At 58.0% G+C, this 21,069-nt stretch overlaps 3 protein-coding genes across 3 annotated transcripts; 2 read left to right on the top strand and 1 right to left on the bottom strand.

Annotated features, from left to right (window-relative positions):
- Positions 1-5,368, top strand: LOC148416824 (uncharacterized). Its single transcript, XM_088426660.1, has 5 exons — positions 1-396; positions 2,739-2,835; positions 2,892-3,045; positions 4,317-4,482; positions 4,563-5,368. The coding sequence occupies exons 1-4, from the start codon at positions 58-60 to the stop codon at positions 4,480-4,482; spliced, it is 756 nt and encodes a 251-aa protein (XP_088282786.1). The 5' UTR covers positions 1-57; the 3' UTR covers positions 4,563-5,368.
- A 248-nt stretch (positions 5,369-5,616) lies between these two features.
- Positions 5,617-21,044, top strand: apc2 (APC regulator of WNT signaling pathway 2). The gene is made up of 15 exons (XM_088426649.1): positions 5,617-5,885; positions 7,134-7,262; positions 7,330-7,492; positions 7,558-7,648; positions 8,314-8,551; positions 8,762-8,870; positions 9,716-9,829; positions 9,913-9,987; positions 12,818-12,904; positions 12,988-13,360; positions 13,781-13,879; positions 13,941-14,080; positions 14,256-14,450; positions 14,538-14,752; positions 14,844-21,044. The coding sequence occupies exons 3-15, from the start codon at positions 7,352-7,354 to the stop codon at positions 20,239-20,241; spliced, it is 7,275 nt and encodes a 2,424-aa protein (XP_088282775.1). The 5' UTR covers positions 5,617-5,885; positions 7,134-7,262; positions 7,330-7,351; the 3' UTR covers positions 20,242-21,044.
- Positions 8,446-14,270, bottom strand: LOC148416823 (uncharacterized). The gene is made up of 4 exons (XM_088426656.1): positions 11,884-14,270; positions 11,497-11,608; positions 11,247-11,427; positions 8,446-11,168 (listed from the first exon to the last, which is right to left on the bottom strand). Exons 1-4 carry the CDS (start codon positions 12,305-12,307, stop codon positions 10,731-10,733), a joined length of 1,155 nt encoding a protein of 384 aa, XP_088282782.1. The 5' UTR covers positions 12,308-14,270; the 3' UTR covers positions 8,446-10,730.
- Positions 21,045-21,069: the final 25 nt, after the last annotated feature.

Below are 21,069 nucleotides of genomic sequence, written 5' to 3'. Positions count from 1 at the left end.
GCCAGGGGAAGGCGAGGCAAGGCAGGCGCGGCTCCCGTCACTTTCCGAAAGCGCATCATGACGGCCGCGGCCGCGGCCAAGTCCGCCAAGATGGGCCTCGGCACCAAAGTGGCGCTGCTGGTTCTGGCGCTGTGGTCCCTCGTCTCGCTGGTGGTCATCGTGGTGTGGTCCACGTCCCCGGACCTCAAGGGCGCGGCCCGTTGCCGCCAGGACCTGCGGGAGAGCCACGAGAAGATCCTGGGAGCCGAGGAGCTGTGGGAGCGGGACAGGGCCGAGCTGGAGCGCCGGCTGCAGCTCGGCTCCCAAAGGCTCGAGTCGGCCGAGGCCGAGCTGGCGCTGCTGGCCGCGAGCCTGGCCGACGCCAACCGGACCCTGGACGCCTGCCGCGCAAGACAGGTAGGAGAGAGAGAGAACAAAAAACGTCCGACTCCCCGCATAAGTCGACGATGCGCGGCAAAAGACGACAAGGCTAAAACACAAAAAACAAACGCCCGCCGGACCTCCCCAAAGTCGCGCAGCGTGCCAAAGTTCGCTCTTTCCGCGCTTTCCGTGCATGCGCAAACATCCTTCTCGTTTTGTCTCCGGATGAGACAGCGAGGGACACGTTTGACAGGTGTGGACGTCCTTTCTTATTGCGGTTGCGCTCTGTCCACAACGGAGCCCATTCACACACACACACACACACACACAATTTGACAACATGGAAAATGTTGCGCACTTCAATGTAGGAAAACGCCCCAAAGTGCCGATTCTCAAGCCCTTCCTTGCTTATTCTGAGGGGATCTCTGAAACTGAACCTCAGCACCCCTAAAATGTAAGCCTCTAAAAAAAATGACCGTGTTTGTTTTGAAAACGCCTTTTACCGTCCAGCCCCCTTTGTTTGAATGTAACGGACAATTTGGAAGAAGGGCCCACCCCTCCAAAGAAATAACTCTTTGCGGCGTTTGTCTGTTAGCTTGCAGTTAGCGCGTTTTCTCCTTTCACCTCCTTCCCCACACGCAAGAGGCTAGCGGAGATGTGCCGTCTGATGCCCGCCAAATAAAAATGCTTCTCCATGAATCAGTGCAGCCTCAAAGGGCTTGCATGGCGGGTGAAATAGAAACATCACAACAGCGTCCCTCGAGCAATGCTCCAGGAAGGGGAACGGAAAAGTCAAAAGCCCATCCCCCCGGGAAAAATAAGAAACCTTCAGAAGGGAGGAGCCCCCTCCCGGGCTCAACAGGTCTCATTAGACGTCCACTGCTAAAAGTAACATCATGTAATAAGAAGGTGGGAAGCGCTCGGTGCAAAGATGCCTTCCAGCAGGCCGGGCACTCGCAGGAACTTTGACTAGTAAGGCTTGCTACTGTTTCCTTTTTCAAAAACGTCAAATGTACGAAGGTTTCCAGTTTTGTTTTGGTTTTTTTCAGCTCACCGGGAGCTCAGATGCTGGTTTGAAATCTCCATGCGAGAACCGCCTCTGACGTTCACCCCAAAGTAGTTGGAGCTTATTTTGGGTCAGAAATGGACCGGTCCAGGATTTTTGAGCCTGTTTTTTGTTTGTTGATTACTCATTTTGAACTATTTTGGGCAAAGTTGGAACAAATTCACCATTGTATTAGAGCGGTCCTTCCCAAATAGTTGGGCGGGCCTCCCTGGGGGGGCGCATGAAGGAACAGGCTTAAATGTTATCGTCCAGGCTTAAAAATTCACTATGGTTAAGGTTTATTTATACTGTAGTTTTTTTCTTTTAGTAAATGATAATTTACATTTCTATTTACAGTCATCACAGCAAGTGTGTGTGTGCGTCGGACGGGGCGCACAGAATGTTGTCTCTTTCCTAGGGGGGCTTGGTAAGCAACTGTCCATTTTTTGACCGGGTTATTTTGGACTCGATTGTTTTGATGTTGCGGGATGAAATCGAGCCGTCTAGCGGACGCGCCCCGACTTGCGGCATTTGCCATCCGACAAGTGGATGACGGCGCTTGAGCGGCGGCCGAAGTCCCAAGTTGAGCCCGGGCGGCCTTGCGAGGTCCGCCCGCCCGCCGATGACGCCCGTCCTCCGGCCCGCATTTCTTCCCGGACGGACTCGCTCGGACAGGGGCGCGATCCCCACCTCGGGGCTGCGGTGTGAACGTAGCCTTTGGCTTGCCATGAATTCGGTAGTTACCCCCTCTGCCAAGCCCCCCCCAGGCAGAGCGAGTAAAGTGAAGAGCGAGCGACACAACTTTTCCAGCCTTCACCATGTTGCTCGGAATAAGTGAGTGAATGTTTGTGGCACACACTCACGCACTGTGACTCACCCCCCCCCCCCCCCCCCCCCCTCGGGGTCCCCCCGCCCTCTCCCTCCCTCCCATCCTGCCGCGACTCCCTTTCCTTCCTAATCCAGTAGCGGCCCTGTCGCGGCTCCACCTCCCACAATGCACCAGGAATGTTTGTCTTGGCAGGCCGCCGCGGCGTTAACGCTAGCTTAGCGGCAGCGGGGTCGGCCGACTTCTTCATCTTTTGCTCGTCGCCCGATAAGAATCCCGTCGTCGTGGTAACCGACTCGCAGCACTATCTAAGAATGGAAACTTTTCCATCCGGGACGCCATCCGCTCCCGCTCGACCCATCGGGGACAGAAGCCAAAAGCGTAGAGAGGAAGCCAAACGGCGAAAGCGGCCGCAAACGGAACGGGCGAGGCCCGCGACCGCAAAGGCCGCAACCGGACTTTGTTGACTTGGGTTGAGTCAACACTTTGTTGTGTGCGTGTGCACAGGTGATCCTCGTAGCCAACGTGAGCGCGCTGCAGGAAGAGGTGGAGCTCCTGCAGCAGACCAAGCTCAACCTGACCGATCGGCTGCAGCGCCAAGAAGGTAAGGGAGCCGCCGGGGGCCGAGGGGCGGGCGCCGACGTTGCGCTTTGTGCGCAGACCTGGCGGAGGAGCTTCAGCACAACCTGACTCAGAGCGGCCATCTCGCGGCCGCCTGCTCCAGCCTGAGGGCGGCCGCCGACAACCGCGCCGCCGCCGCGCAGGCTCAGACTCTCGGCTGCCAGGCCGACCGGGACTTTCTGCGGAAACAATTGTGAGTTTGCGGGCGTGGGCTAACTGGCGTGGCTTTGCTAACCCACGTGGCTTTGGCGTAGGTGGCCGCCGGTGCCGCTTCCCCTTCAAGGTCCGTCTTTGTCGTCGTGTGTTAGGACGCCGTTGCACCGGTGCTAGCGCGAGTCCGGCTTAGTCGCCGCAACTGGGATCCGGACCCGACCCTGCTAGTGCTACTCAAACAACAGACGTGTGTCCACCTTGCTAATCGCGAGCCAGCGTCCGCAAAAAGCGAGTGCATTTCTGATGTTTTCAGTCCCCCGTTGGCGAATTTTCTTCGGCGCGCTCCGGTACCGGTTCAGACTGCGACGCATACACGAGCGCCGTTTTGTTTTTTTTCCTTGATGTTTTGTTGAAAGGATCGGTGCCGGTCGGCGCTCAGGAGACAAAGACAACACTCAACAAAAGACCAACGTTCCCAAATGCTATTTAGCCCAAATAACTGGCATATTTATTTTGACCAAATGCAAGTTCTCAAATACAGTTGACATTGCGTGAAATCATCATATGAGCCTCTTACCTATGCCGAGAAGGTGGAGAGCCAACACCCAAGTAGAGCTCCGCTTGTCAACCGGCTGGGCGTTCGTACGCAACCCGCAGCAGACTCTACTTGTTTGTACTCTGCATCTCTCTTTTGTACTTTTTAGTTGCGTGCGCGAGGAAGGGCAGGTGGCCTACCCGTCCGCCCTGGCGCCGCAACACCTGTTTCCCGATTTGATATTGACACTTAAGTGTGTCCTTCAGGCTCTGAAAAACATCTTGCTCAAAAACATCTTGTACAATAATACCTGTCAACTTCCCACGACAATGTTCTTCTTTGTTATGGAAACAAGATAGTAAAGCGGTCAAATCGTCCTGACCAAAAACAAGTTAGTGAAAAACAGCATATATAACCATGGTTGCACAATATATTTGGGTTTTCAACGGTTATGGGAAGCATCACTAATTACAATTCCTCTCAGTTGACTAAATGGAAATCTAAAGTGCGCTCTCTGCTGGCCAAGGCCAACGCGAGCGCGTTGCCGTGAAAGGTGCCAACAAGGCGGAGCGGTTGCCACGGAACATTCCCAAACTTTTTGCACCTTAACGTGAACATTTCAAGGCCGAATGGACGCGCTCTCGCTGCAATTTTGTCTTCGCGCATGTGAAGCTCACGTGTCAGTCCGTGTCGTCTTTTTTTGTTTGGCGCGTTTGTGTTTTTTGATGTTTAACACGTTTGTGCTTTTGTTCGCGCGCGTCGCCTTGTGCCCGCAGCGTCAAGTGTCAAGAAGCAGCAGCGACAGCGGCGGAAGCCCCACCCCCTCCGCAGACGCACCACAACCAGGAGCCGCCGGAGTCCGGCTCGGACGGGCGGTCGGCGGCGCTCGCGTCGGCGTTCGCCGTCGCGGCGGCCGCGTGCGGCCGCCTCCTTGTCACCTGAGTGAGCGAGCGAGCGGCGCCAGCTCGCGCTGCGATGACGTCAGATCCGTTCCTCATGAAGTGGCGCGCTTGCGCGTATAGGACGCCGAGCCGCGCTGTCCGAGAAGGGGAGGAGCCCGGAGGGACCCGACGACTGCTGTACGCGAAAACGCACACGCGCGCGCTCACGCTTCCCTGTTGGATGAGCATCGCTGCCATCAGAGGTCGCTACTATTTAGCCAAAAGACGATAAACGCCACTTTTGACCCCTCCACCAGAAAAAAAAACAACTTCTGGCAAAAAGTCGACTTCTCTTGGACTCCACTCGTTGATTTGCTATTTTTGCTTTGCTCCCAAAACCCTGGACCTTTGCTTCAATTGAAACTATTGCTATTATGCTTAACACTAGTCAGAATATCACATTGGGATTTTTTTCCCTTGAGTTTCTTGAGGCTGACGCTTCTTTTCTTTTGAACGGGCAACGGCCAACTCTCAGTTTCATCCATTGGACACTTGGCCAAAAGCGGCACTCGGTGAAGGAAGCCAAGGCACCGGGATTGATTTGCTTGCCGGTAGAATGGAATTGCGTGAAGAACGCAGTAAATCCAGCGGACGGTTGGAGCCCTCCGATCAACTCCGCTTTCGATGGAACGCAGTCAGGCGTCAAGACCAAACGTCTCTGCCCGGTCATTCGTCGTGCCCGTCATCAAGCTTGAGCACGCCGGCCGAGGATCTCCTTGTGCTCGAGCGACCAAGGCGGGCGACATCCGATACGCTTGGCAAAATGCACCCCCCCCCCCCCCCCCCCCCCACCGCAAACGTACAGTCCGCTGCCTCAACATACGCCTGAGTGTCTTTGAGCTAACTGAAATAAACGTGCGATTAATTTGTACACCAACACGATGCTATCTGGTGGCCAGAAGTGCAATTGCATTCTCTCCATGTTTATTTTTTTGCTTCGACTCACTTGGGAGGCGCTCGTCTTCCATCGGCACAGCGATGGGGTATCGGGGGCAGGCGGGGCAGCCGAGCGGACCCCGGACGAGACCGAGCGCGGGAGGAGTGTGCTGTGACGCCACCACCACACGCCTCTCGTTTCGTTCGGGAATCTTCGGTTCTTTTCGGCACGGTGAAACCAATGAAAAGAAGAGGGGAGGGGGGCGGGGGGGACGAAATATTTTCTTGTGTGTCTCTCTGCTTGCTGATGCACCAAATATTTCACTTTGCATCCGGGCAGCCATCGTCATCGTCATCATCATCATCATCTTCGTCGTGGTCGTCACGGCTCCGCCCCGCCCCGCCCGGCGCTCGAGCATCGTCGTCGTCTTCGTCGTTGTGGTCGTCGCTCGGCCCGCTTCGTCTCGGGTTTGGGCTCGGGCTTGGGCTTGGCCTCGGGCGGCTTCTTCCCTCGTGCTTGTCGTCAAGGTCAGACGCGCTCGCTCGGCTTTGCATCCCGTGTCCGTTTGATTGCACGTTGATGCACGTCTGCGTATTTGGCGGCGGGGGGGGGGGGGGGGGCATGAGGACAGGTGCACGGTAGAAAGAAAATGGAGGACGGACAAAGAGAGGATGGGCGCCGACAAAAGCACGCGAGCACCATTTGTTCCAAATTGGAGTTGAACCTCCATTTTGCATCTTCCTCGGGGACACGATGAAGATGACGATGACGGTTTTTGTTTGCTCTCCGGGGGGATTTGCAACCCAGCCCGTTATTCGCCTCAATCGTCCAGCACCAATAATCGACTGAAAAGTCCCCGTCGAGAGCGCGCGTCGGTTTTGTGCCTTTGGCGCTTTGCTGGGCAATTTCTAATTAGCACGGTGGCAGGCGGCGCGAGCAGATCACGTGATTTCTCCGGGCCGCCAGCGACCCCTTTCTTCACTTGTTAAAATAGGCTGGGCTAGGGAACGCGTGCGGGTTACGTTTGGGGCCAGGGGTTAGGTTAGGCTAATGAACGCTAAGCTAAGTTGCGCCGATGACCTGCGCGTGCGCGTGTTCGTTGCCTCGCTGCCTCCTCGCCTGCGGGATGCGGTCGCCGTGGTAACCCGACATCTTCGGGAGGAAGAGGTGATCGCAGATGACGCCTCTGTTTCCGGACAGAGCCCACTCAGGCCGGCCGCACCGCGCCGCGACGTGGCCGAGGAGAGCTAACGGCGTGCCCCGCATCCCTTCAGTAACCCGGATGCGGTTACCGTTGAAACCGGAGCGGCTCCATTGTTCGCCTCCGGACGCAAACGAATGAAAAGGACGAGCGCGGCAACCCCGATTCCTTTTACAGCTCGCCGTTCCGATTGCCCAACGTATGATGTTTGAGTAGCCCCCTCCCGCCCGCGCGCAAATATTGACATTTCCGTCCGCTGCCGTGTTTCATTGTCACTTTCGCTCGTCCGCGAGCCGCGCGAGCCAAGCCAAACAAAAGTCAACATTCATTTGAAGTCCCGCCAGGAAATATTCGTTGACGATTGCATTGATTTGGATGGCAAAACGTTTTTTTCATGCCTTATTCGTGAACAGGAAAGTGAGCTTTCCAAAGTTAAGGCAGATGCAAATGTGATGCGGGGGTGGGGGTGGGGGGGCCGCAGAGAGGCTGGAGTTGGACAACTAAAGTAGGATTGTAAACTATGACTTGATTAGGAAAATAGTTGCTGATGGTTTCTGACTTTTGCATGATTCAGTGAGATCATCTGAGAGGCAAGTGAACAAGTGGCAGGCCCTCATGTGCAAGTTCCTCCCCAAAGGAGCTCCTGACACACCTGGACCCAAGCGTCGGATGAGCGGAGCGCGCTAGCGCAGCGAGCGACCAGGTTAGAAGCGCGGCGGTCGCCCCGAAGAAGCATACGGGCGGCCGTTTTCTCATTTTGCCGCCTGCAGGGGACGCAGCCCTCCAGGGACCATGACCAACGCAGTGGCGTCCTACGACCAGCTGGCCCACCAGGTGGCAGCGCTGCGCCAAGAGAACTCCCACCTGAGGAGGGAGCTGGAGGACAACTCCAACCACCTCTGCAAGCTGGAGACGGAGACCTTCGGCATGAGGGTGGGTGCGACGGACGGCCCGGACGTCAGCCGCCGCTTAACCGCGTTGTTGCGCTTTTGCCCCAGGAAGTGCTGAAGCAGCTGCAGTGTAAACTGGAGCAGGAGGCGGGGACCTTGGCGTCGTCGGGACGCGGCGATGTGCTCCACCAACTCAAAGGTGCGGCCTCCCGTCGAATGTCCGCCCAAAGCCGTCGCGCGAGTATCCTCGCTTGGCTTCCGGTCGGCGGCCGCTCGCACTTTACTGAACACGCGGACCTGTCCGCGCTCGGCCAACGAATCCGGGAGTCGCGCATCGACCCTTGAGAGTCCGGGAGAGCCATCGGCTGACCCGGAAGCGGACTCGCGGGCAAGTTCGCCGCGTAAACGTGCACGACGGGAGTAAGTGAGCTTGGCGTTGTCGCCTGGGTTCCTTTTGCCCCGAGAGGCGTTTGGCGCAGGGCGAGACTCGTCACCGGCCCGAACATCGCGGCGGAACGCCCGCAAATCGGGGAGCCCGAAGAATGGACTTTTTCCACACATTTTAAAGGCATTCAAACTGCTATACAGCCAGCGTTCGGGGGGAGCGAGTAAATCCTCAAAGGAGCCGCACGAGCAATGCACACAACGGCAGCGGCGGGTGGGTCACGTCCTACGCGCGATATGGAATCTTAGCTTAACTGAGGTGCAGATCAATCGAGGACCTTCCCTGCCTCTTGTCGCCGGTGACTCCGCAGAACGTCGTCCAGCAGAACTCGCAGATCACTTGAAACCTCGACATTCCATCTAGCGCATCCGCGAAATGGCGAGCTAGCACTATAACGATAACCGACCGACATATTTCAGAGCTGCACATGGACCTGACCAACTACTATGAGCTGAAGCATCAAGGTCACCGAGGTCATCAGTTGCGTCTGCTGGCGGACGATCAGGGAGCTCCGGCCGAGCCGCCGCCCTCCCGCCCCCCCTCCGGCATCATGTCGCCGCATCACTTCCTGGACGGCGCCCCGCCCAAAACGGCCGTCTTCAGCGTGGCGGACGGACGCCTTAGCGACCATCACATGGACGAGCTCTACAAGGAGAGGTGACACTGGCTTGTTGGAGTCAAAACAGTTTTGCGCTTTGGGGGGAGCGCATCCTCCCGACATCGGGAAGTCGATGGCAAAAGCCGACTTGGCTCGGGCCGCCTTTACGGCTTGTCCGGCGTCAATAAAAGAAAAAATGACTGGCGACTTTTACCGTGGCCTTGCATACGACAGGACAGGCTGCTAACGGCGCTCTCGTCCCACCGCAGGAACCAACTTTTGGGAGAAATTGACCGTGAAGAGCGTGAGCGCTGTTGGTACTTCAGCCAGCTGGAGGCGCTGTCGCAGAAACTCACGCACCTGCCTCACATTGAAACGGTAAAGGCACGCTCACATTTCAGCGGCATGGTTTCAAGGAAAGACAGGTAACAGGCCAAGTCGTTCTTCTCGAGCAAAAGCTCCAGCCACGTAGCGCCCGCGCTCTCCTAGGACGGGATAGGATACGGCACGTAGCTTTTATCCTCGTTACCCCCGCACAAGCGCAAGGCAACGGACGCTATTGAGTTCATCAAGGCTGAAAGGTCCGGGAGGCGCGCGGGAGCGATAACCAACAGGAACGCGAGACGGCCGGAGTCGGACGGAGCAAAAAGACCGGGGATAGGGAGGGGAAACGACGGGGCGAAGGAATGCGCTCTATGATTATCGGAAACCGACCGAAGAAAATCGCCAATCTCGCTCGCTTTCGCGTTCTTGTATGGGGGGAGGGGAAAGACCAAACGTTTGTTCGCTTCCAGGTCAGTGACTTCAAAAGCGGGGGCCGTGTGGCGGTTTGTTAAGCTCGCTCGGCCCTGTTGCGCAACCTTAGCGTGCATTTTATTCTTTTCGTTGCCCTGAAACGGGGGGGACATCAATCTGGTTCCCGGGGGCCGCTGTCCCCGACGATCCAAATCATCCAGATCCTTGTCCGGCTTCCGCGCAACTTTCCGGGATTGTATTCTGGAATCGGGCACATTGCGGCCGGGGACGTACTAAACGTCGAGGCGACCGGTCCTCCCAATTCAACCTCGAAGACCCCTGCGCTTTTCAAGTTTTCAAGAACGGGTGGTCCCCGAAAACGCTGCCGACACCGGTTGGATAAGAAAAGATCCCACTCGTCAGCCCGCGCCTTCCTTCAGATTCTTCGCCCGCAATCTAAAGCGGCGCACGGCGTCGCTCGGGCGCAGTTTTCCCTGCAGATGGACTTGATCCGCCAGCAACTGGAGTTCGAAGTTCAGCAGGTGCGCTCGGTCATGGAAGAGCGCTTTGGGAGCGGCGAGGAAATGGTGCGCCGCACGCAGGTACTGTAGCTCCGAGGCCAAGGGCGCGCACAACGCCGCGCGCCGGCCACTAGCTCAGCCGGACGAGCGTATGTGCGTTGCAGGTGCGTGTTGCTCGTCTGGAGCAGCTGGAGAAAGAACTGCGGGAGAGCCAAGGGAGTCAAGAGAGCCAGCTGCAGGTAGGTCTCACGCCCGCACAAGCTCGAATGTCTGTATTATGCACCAGTGAAGGTGTGGCAAATCACACCGCGGAGCGGGGAGCTTGGGCAAGGTCTCAGGCGGGCTTTGCGCTTTGGGGGCTCAGCCGAGACGTACGGCTTTCCCGTGGGAGCGGGGCGGGCGGCGGCCTCCGGAGCACTTTTGGAAGGTCTCGCTCTTGGCGTCTCCACCGGATGGGAGCGGCGCATAGAAGCCAGACTTTGAATGGTAATCTATGAATGGACACTGCGACGGAGGGTCAAGATGCTTTTTTGTTTTGTTTTTTAAATCACGAGACCCCCACACGCACCCTTAGGTGACAAAATGTTTCAATCTCTTAAGTGGCTTCTCTTCATATTTTCCTTTCTATGTACCGCGCACTCGGGGATATACTTGTTTGCAACAAAAGAAGTCGAAAGGTGAGGTTTGACCGAGTTGCAGGTACACTGTCTTTTGTGGCTCCAGGGTTTCATCCCGGGGATCTCAAATCCCTCATTTGAATACGTTATGGTCTCAGTCCGGCCCGGGCCCCCAAAATCCTCTGTCTCCTGAGTTCTGGTCTCAACGCGGTCTTCGAGCACGGCGACGGTCCGCGGTCACTCAGATCATGTCCCTCCAGTATCTCAGGTGTCCCCCTTACATTCTCACAAGAAGGCATCTGGAGCGGAAGGCCCGGCGGAGGGACCGGGGAGGAGGTCGGTGGCGGGGATGTGCGGCAATCCTTTTAGGGGGAGCCGCTCGCCTTGAGTCTGGTTTCCCATCCGAGCGTCGGGCTGCAGAGCGTGATGGAGGCGTTGTAAGCCCAGAGCCAGAAGGCCGGGTAGAGGGGCTCGGTGAATGTGGCCCTGAAGGTGTGCATGAGCGTCATGGCGTCACGAGAGACGCAGTAGAAGGACAAGGAGCCGGCGGCCCAGTCCAGGTGCACGCCCACCCTGTGGCTGAAGGGTCGCGGCGTGCATCGCGCCACCGTGCGGTTGTCATGGCTTGCCGCGTAGGCGCTCTCCGAACATTCCAGACTCCATGAGCGCCGGTTCAGTCCTAAGAGGCAGTCGGCGATGTCCCCGTGGCGCGCCATGTCGCCGTAAGCCACTCCCACGTCGGCCCCCCCACCCCACAGGACCTCCCAGTACGCCGCCCCCGCCAGACCTTCGCGGCACAGAACCTGCACCCGGGAGATGAACCAGAAGTCAGCGAAAAGGAAGCTGGAGACGAGGCGCCGCCCTCACGACAGGACGCCAACCTGAGGGCAGGACAGGAAGCGTCTGGGGTGCCAGCCGCCTCGCAGCGATGCCCACGCGCGACTCGACTTCCTGTTGCCTTCGCTCAGCCGAAGCTCGCCGTTGGCCGTGTCGGGGTCCAACGTCAGGTGGTGGGCCGCCGGACCGGACCGGGCCGCGTCGTTTGCTCCGCCCACCGCATCCCTGTCAAACGTCGACTTTGCGGCAGTTGTACACATCGCGTTTTGGAACACTTCCTGTTGCGGCGCTCACCTGACGCCGTCCTCCTCGACATTCGTCAAACGCAATGAACCGTCTGCTTCTTCTTCTTCTTCTTCTTCTTGTCGCTGGTGGCTTTGCTGGTCTTGACTGTCCCCGGCGGACTCTTGACAGTTAGCACAAAGCCGCAGTTAGCGCAACGGCCAACAGACCTTTTCACTCCGACGTTGCACATGCAGCACTTAGGCTGGACAAATCAAGCGAGACACATCTTTTAGGAAAGCGGGAAACGCCTTCCATGATCGTTTTCACCGCCGTCATAAGCAAACATTTAGCACATTTCTTGATAGCGGTCACGCGACCCCTTCGCTGTGGTTTTCAAGCAAATACCTCTACACGCGTACTGCCATTTGGAGCCGAAGACCGAAGCGCCGCACTCACCGGCGTGCAAAAAACGCCTCCTCAGAGCCGTGGGACTTCCTTTCGCATTTTCATCAGAGACCCCGCAACTTCTTGTGCGCACCACGTGTTGAAGAAGACCTAGCGATGGCGTCCTCTTGGCATCCTGGCGGACTTCTTGTGAAGGTCCTGCCTCCTCGTTCGTAATCCTGAAGACACCGGTCATATCGTTCTTGAACTGGTTCAGGTCGTCCCTCAGCAGACTGAGACCCTGGGTGGTCTTGGAGTCTTTGAAGGCCTTCAGGAAGTCCTCCTTGAGGTGGTCCAGGTCCTCCCTTGTGATGCGCAAAGCGGCACCGGAGCTTCTGCTGTGCCTCGGAGGGACCCCGGACGGCGTGTCCTGCCTGGAGGCTTCCGGTCCTTCCGCTCCGTGGCGATCATCTGCCATGGCCTGGGTGAGACTCATTGGAACTCTTGATAGGTGGTATCCCTGTGGTAAAAATGACTAGAAGGCGGCTTTAGCTTGAGGTTGGAGTTGAGAGTGTGCTGCTGCTCCACGCGTCACTGGCACGTTTCGGTTTTCTATTCTGGTTGCACTTGTTTGGCTTCATTTTTCTTTGCAGGCAGATGACTGGCTCGCTCGACACGACGCGCGCGCACACACACACTCTCTCACAGATCTTGGAAGACGCTTTCTGCATTTGATGGCACCTATGTGTTTGGACTACTTTGTCCCCACTCACGCTTCCCGTGATGTTGAGTTGTGCCTGGTCGCGCACATGGCTAGCCCCGTCCTCGCTCCTCATAAAATACTAACGAGTGGGCTTCTTGGCAAGTGGCGCTGGCTGACCTCTAACCTTGGCCACGTTGTCCACCTACACGTTTTGCACTCGCACACACAGCGGTACGCACAGGGATACGCCAAGGAAGCGGGAACCTCACCATCTTCTATCACTGTCTTCTATCACGCACGCAGCTGCTGGGCGCAGAGAGGCCTCCTGCCGGAGAAGCGGAGAACAACGCGGCGGCGGGCGCAGACGGAGCGGCAGACACAGGCGGCAAGGTAGGCAACGGGCTTCGCGCTAGCTCCGGCGCGGAGACGGGAAGCGCTCGCACCGGTTTGCAAGTGCCAGCTGTCGCCCCTAGGTGGAGATGGTCTTCTGGCTGCTGTCCATGCTGGCCAACAGAGACAAGGAGGAGATGTCCCGGACGCTGCTGGCCCTGTCCAGCTCCCAGGACAGCTGCATCACCATGAGAAAGTCCGGCTGCGTTCCGTTGCTGGTCCAGATCCTCCACGAGGAAGGCGGCCGGCCGGGGGAGCCGCGCTGCAGCCGCGAGGCCAAGTCCCGGGCCGGCGCCGCCCTCCACAACATCATCTACTCCCAGCAGGACGAGGGCCAGGCCCGCCGGGAGATGCGAGTACTGCACATGCTGGAACAGGTCCGCACTTACTGCGACAGCGGCTGGGACTGGCTGGAGAACCGCACTGAGACGCGTCCCGGTCCAACTGGAACCGCTGGTGAGCGACGTTATACCTCATCTGGTTTCCTCATAAAGAAGGCCGGGGGTCGCCGTTGAGCCCGAGGGCCGCCAGAAATTGAAGCCCCGACCGGTCCGGCTATCCCCAATTTCCCCAGGCGGTCCTCCTTGACGGGTCGACTGCAACGGCTGCCCGAAGAGGTGGTCGGGCACGCCCGGGGGAATGTCCGTTCACAGTCAATCGATCGCTGCGAAATGTCTCGATGTCTGTTTGCCGGCTGGTGCCGGCGACAGATGTTGACAGTCAGAATAAGAACATACCGTAGTCTTGAGTGGTCGCTTGGCAGTAGGTCCAAAATCAGCCGCTTTTCTAGGGTGACATTTTAGTTTTTTCTTGAGCGTGTTTTTATTTAGCAAAGTGCGCTAGCCAAGCCCCTTGAGTTTTCCTCATTGTCCTCAGATATTCCCGAACCTGTGGACCCTCAGATCTGTCAGGCCACGTGCGCCATCATGAAGCTTTCCTTTGAAGAAGAGTTCCGTCGCGCAATGAACGAACTAGGTGGGTGCGACAAAGCCGAATGCTCCGCATCAGCTTCTGAGGGCCTTGCGGTGCCCTCCAGGTGGTCTCCAGGTGGTTGCGGATCTGATCCACTTGGACCAGCAAATGTACGGCATGCAGAACGATCCCATCAATATGGCGCTGAGACGTTACGCTGGCATGGCCTTGACCAACCTCACCTTCGGAGATGTGGTCAACAAGGTAAGGGGAGGGGGGACAACAAGTGCGTCCCGAGCTAAAGTTAACACCGGACCTCCAGCGGCATGCTCGCCAACATATACATAGTAGCAACCGAGGTTGGGTCGCCCAAGGAGGCCGACGCGCGGCGGTTGTTGTTTCCCTGTTTCTGACGGGTGCTCTTTGTTGCCCCCCGCAGGCCACTCTGTGCTCCAGGAAGAGTTGCCTGCAAGCTCTGGTGGCCCAGTTAGGCTCAGACAGCGAGGAGCTCCACCAGGTGGTCTCCAGCATTTTGAGGAACCTGTCCTGGCGGGCCGACATCAGCGGCAAGCGAGTCTTGAGGGACATCGGCTGCGTGTCCGCCCTGATGACGTGCGCCCTGCAGGCCACCAAGGTGAGGAGCATCCGTCCTGGCCCACGACCGACGTCACGCCAGAACCGTCTTTAGAACATCTCTTTCTCTCGCTCTCCTGTTTACCAGGAGTCCACTTTGAAGAGCCTGCTGAGCGCTCTGTGGAATCTGTCGGCTCACAGCCTGGACAACAAGGAGGCGGTGTGCGCGGTGGAGGGCGCGCTGGGCTTCCTGGTCAGCACGCTGACGTACCGCTGTCAGACTAACTCGCTCGCCATCATCGAGAGCGGCGGAGGGATCTTGAGAAACGTCTCCAGCCTGGTGGCCTCGCGAGAAGACTACAGGTGCGTGGCCTCGTACTTTTCAGTGATGAAGGAGGAATGCGCGCAGACGCGATCCGCTGATGCCAATGCGCCGACGCTTGTGCATCCTCAGGCAAGTACTACGAGGGCACAACTGCCTCCAGACCCTGCTGCAACATCTGCGCTCGCACAGCTTGACCATCGTCAGCAACGCCTGCGGAACGCTCTGGAACCTCTCGGCCCGAAGCCCAAAGGACCAGGAGCTGCTTTGGGATTTGGGTGCGGTGAGCACGCTACGCAACCTTATCCACTCCAAGCACAAGATGATCGCCATGGGCAGCGCCGCGGCTTTGAGGAACCTGCTGACCAACCGACCCCCCAAGTACAAGGACGCTTCGGTGCTGTCGCCGGGCTCGTGCGTGCCTTCGCTTTACATGAGAAAGCAGAGGGCGCTGGAAGCGGAGCTGGATGCCAAACACCTGGCCGAGACGTTTGACACCCTGGACAAGCGGAGTCCCAAGCACTTGAGCGTCAACAAGCAACTGCGCCACATTGAAAGCCTGGCCAAGGATTACGCCTCCGATTCGGGCTGTTTTGATGACGAAGAGGCCCCAAACGGCTCCTGCGGTCCGGACGCCGGAAGTTTCTCCATGCTGTCCGCGTATCTCAGCAACTCTAATTTGCTACACAACCCCAAGCGGGACAGCGAGCCAGAGCGAGACGCGGACCCGTCTCAGGTGGAGCGAAGACAAGTGGCACGAGAAGACGCCGTGTCGGCTGCTGCCGAGAAGCTGGCGAAGAAGATCACCAGCACGGTCGCTAAGATCGACCGATTAGTGGAGGACATCACCATGCACACCTCTTCTGAGGATAGCTTCAGCCTCAGCTCTGAAGACCACCTGGCGGACTGGCCTCACAGCCTGAACGGGCTAAACGAGAGCCGCGCCGAGTCGCGCTCCCCCTGCCGTCTCTCGGATACAAGCAGCTTAGCCCATCGAGAACGCCTCGGCAGGGCGCATGCGTTACTGCGCCTGAAAAGCACCCATACCAGCGTATCCACCGACAGTTTGAACAGCGGCAGCACTAGCGACGGCTACTGCGGCAGCAAAGACCAAGTCCGGCCCGCCCCGAAAGCTCGCGTCCTCCAAAAACGACCCAACCGGCTAGATCTGAAGGTGGCTCACCAAGAGGAGCGCCACAAAGTGCGAGCCGCTCTGGCGTCTCCGTCTACCCTGCAAGATGTTCCGGAGCGGGATCGCACGGACGACAAAGACAAAACGGCTTTGGAACTCCTCGACTCGGCTGCGGAAAAGAACCGGGAGCCACCGGCCCAAACGCCTGCCAGCGTGTCCACCAAAGTCTCTTCTGACGTCAGCATGGCCTCCGTAAAACTTTCTCCCTCGTATCAGCAGGTTCCGCTCATTCAGAGCGTTGCGACGTTCGGCGCGGCAAAGGCGACAATCGACGTCCGGGCCGCCGAAGCCGCGAGGAGGCAAGCCTGGGTGCCCGACGCCTTGACCGGAGGCGGCGTCACAAAGTTTTCTCCTGCGGCATCCGGCAGAAGTCCAACCATGGGCGCAACGGAGACGGTCCAAAAATACTCTGTGGAGAACACGCCCATCTGCTTTTCTCGGTGCAGCTCCTTGTCCTCACTGTCTTCTGGGGAGGGAGCACTGGACGGGCGGAGCGACCGCGAGCCGGAGAGCGACTCCTCGCTGGAAATTATCGAGCTGGAGGACGGGGAAGACGGCCGGAGGGCTGAGGAGGACGAGACCTTGGACGACCTGAGTGACAGCCAGTTGCTAGTGACCGACTCTAAAACTTTCCCGAGCAAAGAGACCGATCCGGTGGCGATTCCGCGCCCGGCCAAAAGGGAAAAGGTCTTCCTTCGGGGAGACTCGCCGACGGCGCTCGACGACAGGTCGTCATCCAGTTCCTCCGAGAACTGCGTCCACGAGACGCCCCTGGTCATGAGTCGTTGTAGCTCGGTCAGTTCTCTGGGCAGTTTTGATTCCCCGTCCTTTGCCAGCTCCGTCCAAAGCGACCCCTGCAGCGAGATGATCGACGGTACCATCAGCCCCAGCGATCTTCCCGACAGCCCGGGCCAAACCGTGCCTCCCAGTCGAAGCAGGACTCCGTGTTGCGCGGAGCCCGACGGGGGGGACGCGCAGACGGCGGGGTCGGGGGCTCAGTGGGAAAGCGGCCTGCGGAAGTTCATGGAAGTCAGCGACTCCAAAGACAGGTTTAACCTTCCTCCCGATTTGGACACCATGATCTACTTCACCGTGGAGAAGCCCACAGAGAATTTCTCTTGTGCGTCCAGCCTGAGCGCTTTGCCGCTTCATGAGCACTACGTGGAGAAGGACGTGGAGCTGAAACTGACGCCACTGCTCCAGCAAAGCGACAAGCGCCCGGCCCCCGCCAGAGGCGACGACGAGCGGGGTCCGGACCGCGCCGAGAGATACAGCGAAGGCAACTCCGATGACGACATCGAGATCCTGAAAGAATGCATCAATTCGGCGATGCCGTCGAAGTTCAGGAAGGTCAGGCCGTCCTTGATGAGCAGCGTTTCTCCTCATTTTCTCGATTCCCAAAAGGCTCTGCATCTGCCGGTTTACATGATGCTCCCGAATGGAAAGACGCAACTGTATCCCGGCAGGAGAATAGTCATCCCGCAGAAGGACGTCAGGTTTGACGACGTATCCGTCGCAGATTCGGCTGACGGGGCTCCTTTCGACTTCTCCAGTACGACTTCGCTGAGCGACGAAACTCTTCAGCACCCGGTGAAGGACTCGCCTGCTCGGCCCCTTTCCAAGCGAGGAGCGCTTCGCGAGGAAGCCAAGAGAATCGAGGACTTGAGGGTCTTCTCCCACTTCCACAAACCAAACAAGAGCAATTACCCGCCCGTGATTCCCGCAGGCCGCACAAGCAGACATGTCATTCCCACTCAGAAGGTTCTGATGCAGAGCAAGGAAGTGGCCGACAGAGTCGCCAGCCAGAGGAATCGCGAGCATTCTCCCGGTCAGCAAAAAAAGATGAAATGCCAGGGTGCCGCCGGGAAGCTGCCACTCCCCGTCATAAAACACCGGGCGGACGGCAGCGCGGGTCAAAAGAGAACCGCGGCGCCAACGTCGCAATCGACCGAACGGCTCTATGCGGAAGAAGCCAAAGTTGCCATCAGTAACCACGTGAGGGAAGCCGGCAGGAATTCCCTGTCCAGAAGCATGACCAACATCAGCAGGACTGCAACTTCTCAGGCGAAGCCCAGAGGCTTTCAGAGGATAAAGCAGAACCTGATGAAGAATGACTCCCCGGCCTGTTACTCGCTCAGCTCCTCTCTGAGTTCTCTGAGTGAGGCGGAGTTTGAGGATCACAGAGCCAGAACGCAGCAGATTTGGTACAAAAACAGACACAACGTGAATGCGACGCAGCAAGCCAAGCTCCTGACCGTCCGCGGCCAATTTGACGAGCAGAGCTCTCCCAGTTCTGTCAGCGTGGACTCAGAGGACGACCTCCTTCAGAAGTGCATAACTTCCGCAATGCCCAAACAGAGGCGGAAGATGGCCGCGAGGAAGAAGAAAGCCGAGAACAAGCGAAGACCGGCGATGCGCGAGGCCTCTGATGTCTGGAGCGTAGACGAGGACAGCGATGACCCGGCGTGGGACGAAGACTCGGACCTGAACAGTGTGGAATGGAGAGCCATTCAAGAAGGTGCCGACGCTGTCGTGACCGGACTCCAGGCGGCCAAGACTCAAGAACTCTCCTCTGAAGAAAGCGAGTCGGTGTTGTCCTTCATGTCCACGTCCAGCTTCACCCCCAAAGAGAAGAAATTCGCAAAGGACAAAAAGGCTAACAAACCTTTGGACTTTGCCCAGCGCAAGCCAGTGCCCAACTTGCCAGTGGTTTTCCGAGGCAGAACAGTCATCTACACCCCCGTCAAACAGAGCGCCCCTTCTCAAATACCCCCGCCCAGAAAAGTGGCAATCAAAGCAGGTGCGCCGAAGAACCCGGAGCTGGCTCAGCACAGATCAAAGAGCCTTCACCGACTAGGAAGACCTCAGGACATGGAACTGTGTTTGCCAAAAAGGAGCTCCACTCCACCCCCGAGGATACCGAAGAGTTCTTCCTCCGGCTCGTCGTCGCAAAGTTCTACGCCTTCCAAACATTCTCAGAAGAAGCTTGCGTCACCGACTCAGACAATAAGCAGGCCTATGCAGAAAAAGGATGGCCCACTGGCTAGTAGCCCCCCTGAAAGGAAGGGACGTTGTCCCGTTGTTCGCAAGGTTGAAAAAACGCCACCCCCTAAGACCCAGAAGTCACCAGTCAGAATCCCATTCATGCAGAATTCCGTGAGGCCGGCCAGACCTCTGTCACCTTTGGTCACCAACCGGGCCACCGCTGGACAAAATCGGCCCGATGGGAAACGAGTCCTCTCCGCTAACCGCTCCGACCTGGCCAGAATGACATCATCCCGTTCCGGCGACTCGGACTCCAACGGGTTCTTGAGACAGCTGACCTTCATCAAGGACCCAAAGGGCGGAGCAAAACGTGACTGTGCAACGCGAGTTCACGCGTCCCGATCCCAGAACGCTTCCCCCCGCCGGGCGGTCCCGGGGGCTTCGGCGGTCTTCCTGTGCTCGTCGCGCTGCCAGGAACTGAAAGTGGCCGCCCAGCTCCCGAGGAAGACGCCGGGGAAAAGCGTAGGACCGGAGCAGCGGGTCCAGAGACCTCGGCCGGTATTTCGGCAACAGGCCGCCGAGGCCAGCCCCGGAGACCGGGACCCGTCCAAAAGACGTTTGCACGGGAGAACCAGCTCCGAGAGCCCCGACAGGGCAGCTCAACGCCACGCTCCGGGAAGAATTCGGGGAGCCGGACAGCAACGACGGGACCAAGAAACATTTAAACGGCACGCTTCGTCCCCGACTATAAACGTCTTGAGCCGAGTGACCAGTCGATCTTCCCTCCGCTCGTCGTCCTCCGATTCGAGCGGACGAGCCAAAAGCGAGCACGACGCCACCAAGAAAAGTCAGAGATCCCGTCCCGACGAGAGGCTCACTTGGAGAAGGATCAGGGACGAAGACGTGCCTCAGATCTTGAAAAGCACTCTGCCGGCCAACGCGTTAGCGCTGGCGCCATCGCCGGATGGGCCCGAGGCCCCGCCGTCTTTTTCGGGGAAGCTGCCGACAATTCTTCTGGCCTCGCGCAGCGTGAGCGACGCCACGGTTCAGACAGAAGACTTCTCCGACAAGATTGACTCCCGCACCTCTCCCTCCGCGGGGCCAACGGCGGCGGTGCCGGATGACGCGGCGCCGCTCAGGAAGTTTGGCGCCGGGGGAAACCTCCACGATGTCGGGAGTAATGCCATAAGACAAGACGGGCACGCGGGTGGAGCCGTGCGCTTCCGCCATGGATCTCCAAGCAAGGCGGCCCGAGTTTCTCCGTTCAACTATGTCCCCAGTCCCGTGGCGGCCCCGAGTGAAGCCGGAGCTGCGGAGGCCCGCAACAAGACTCAAAGTGAAAGTGACTTATAGATTATTGACAAAAGTCCTGGGCCTGCCTGACCCGGCCTTGCCTTCAGATCTTCTGCTTCTGCACTCCACCCCATCCCGGCTTCCGACAAGCACCCTCTCCACCCCACCGTGGATGGGGGGTATAGTGGGGCTTTAAGCCCCGCCCCCATGAACATTTTGTACTTGTTTTTCTATTTGTAGAATAATCATGGCTTGTTCGAAATGTTGTGACTACATTGCGCAGTACGCAAACCTTTGAAGGGGCGGGGCCAAACTTGTCCAACTCTTCCGACGACGAACGGGCGGCTGCTACCAAACCACATGCCCATCAAGAGTTTGCGCAAGGCGTCAGTGTCATATGAACGCTTGGTTGCGAATTGGCTGTATTCCTCTATCAGGTTTGTAAATAAGAACAAGGAGCTATGAAGCAAGACGTGGTGCCGACGCGTCGGCCAAAAGGAAGTAATGTGGACTCGCGCGTTTTTACGCGTGCGCGCGGAGCACCGAAGACGCCAGCGGCCGGCTCGCCCCACCAAGGACATCACGTAATCGTCTTCCTCGTACAAGCTGCTCGTGTTTATGTGTTTTGGTGAGACGAGAGTGCGACGCGCATCCCGTCGCCATCTTGTTCCCGAGTCTCTCCGCTCCCGACGACTTGAGTTTGTTTTTGTTCAACAAGAGGATGAAGAGGCGACACTAGCCCTTGTTGCGGCAAGGAGATGGTCCAACCTGAGCCAGCTGGACTCCAGGGGACATTGTCATGTCAAAGCCAGTCAGTATTTCTCATATATTCACCCAATAAAAAGTTATCGGTGTACACGTAACGCCAGTTGCCTGATCAAGCACGTG

This window comes from Hippichthys cyanospilos, chromosome 10, assembly GCF_059441005.1.
Source record: "Hippichthys cyanospilos isolate Australia breed blue-spotted pipefish chromosome 10, RoL_Hcya_1.0, whole genome shotgun sequence".
Taxonomy (NCBI): domain Eukaryota; kingdom Metazoa; phylum Chordata; class Actinopteri; order Syngnathiformes; family Syngnathidae; genus Hippichthys; species Hippichthys cyanospilos.
This window is presented reverse-complemented; position numbering and strand designations above follow the sequence as displayed.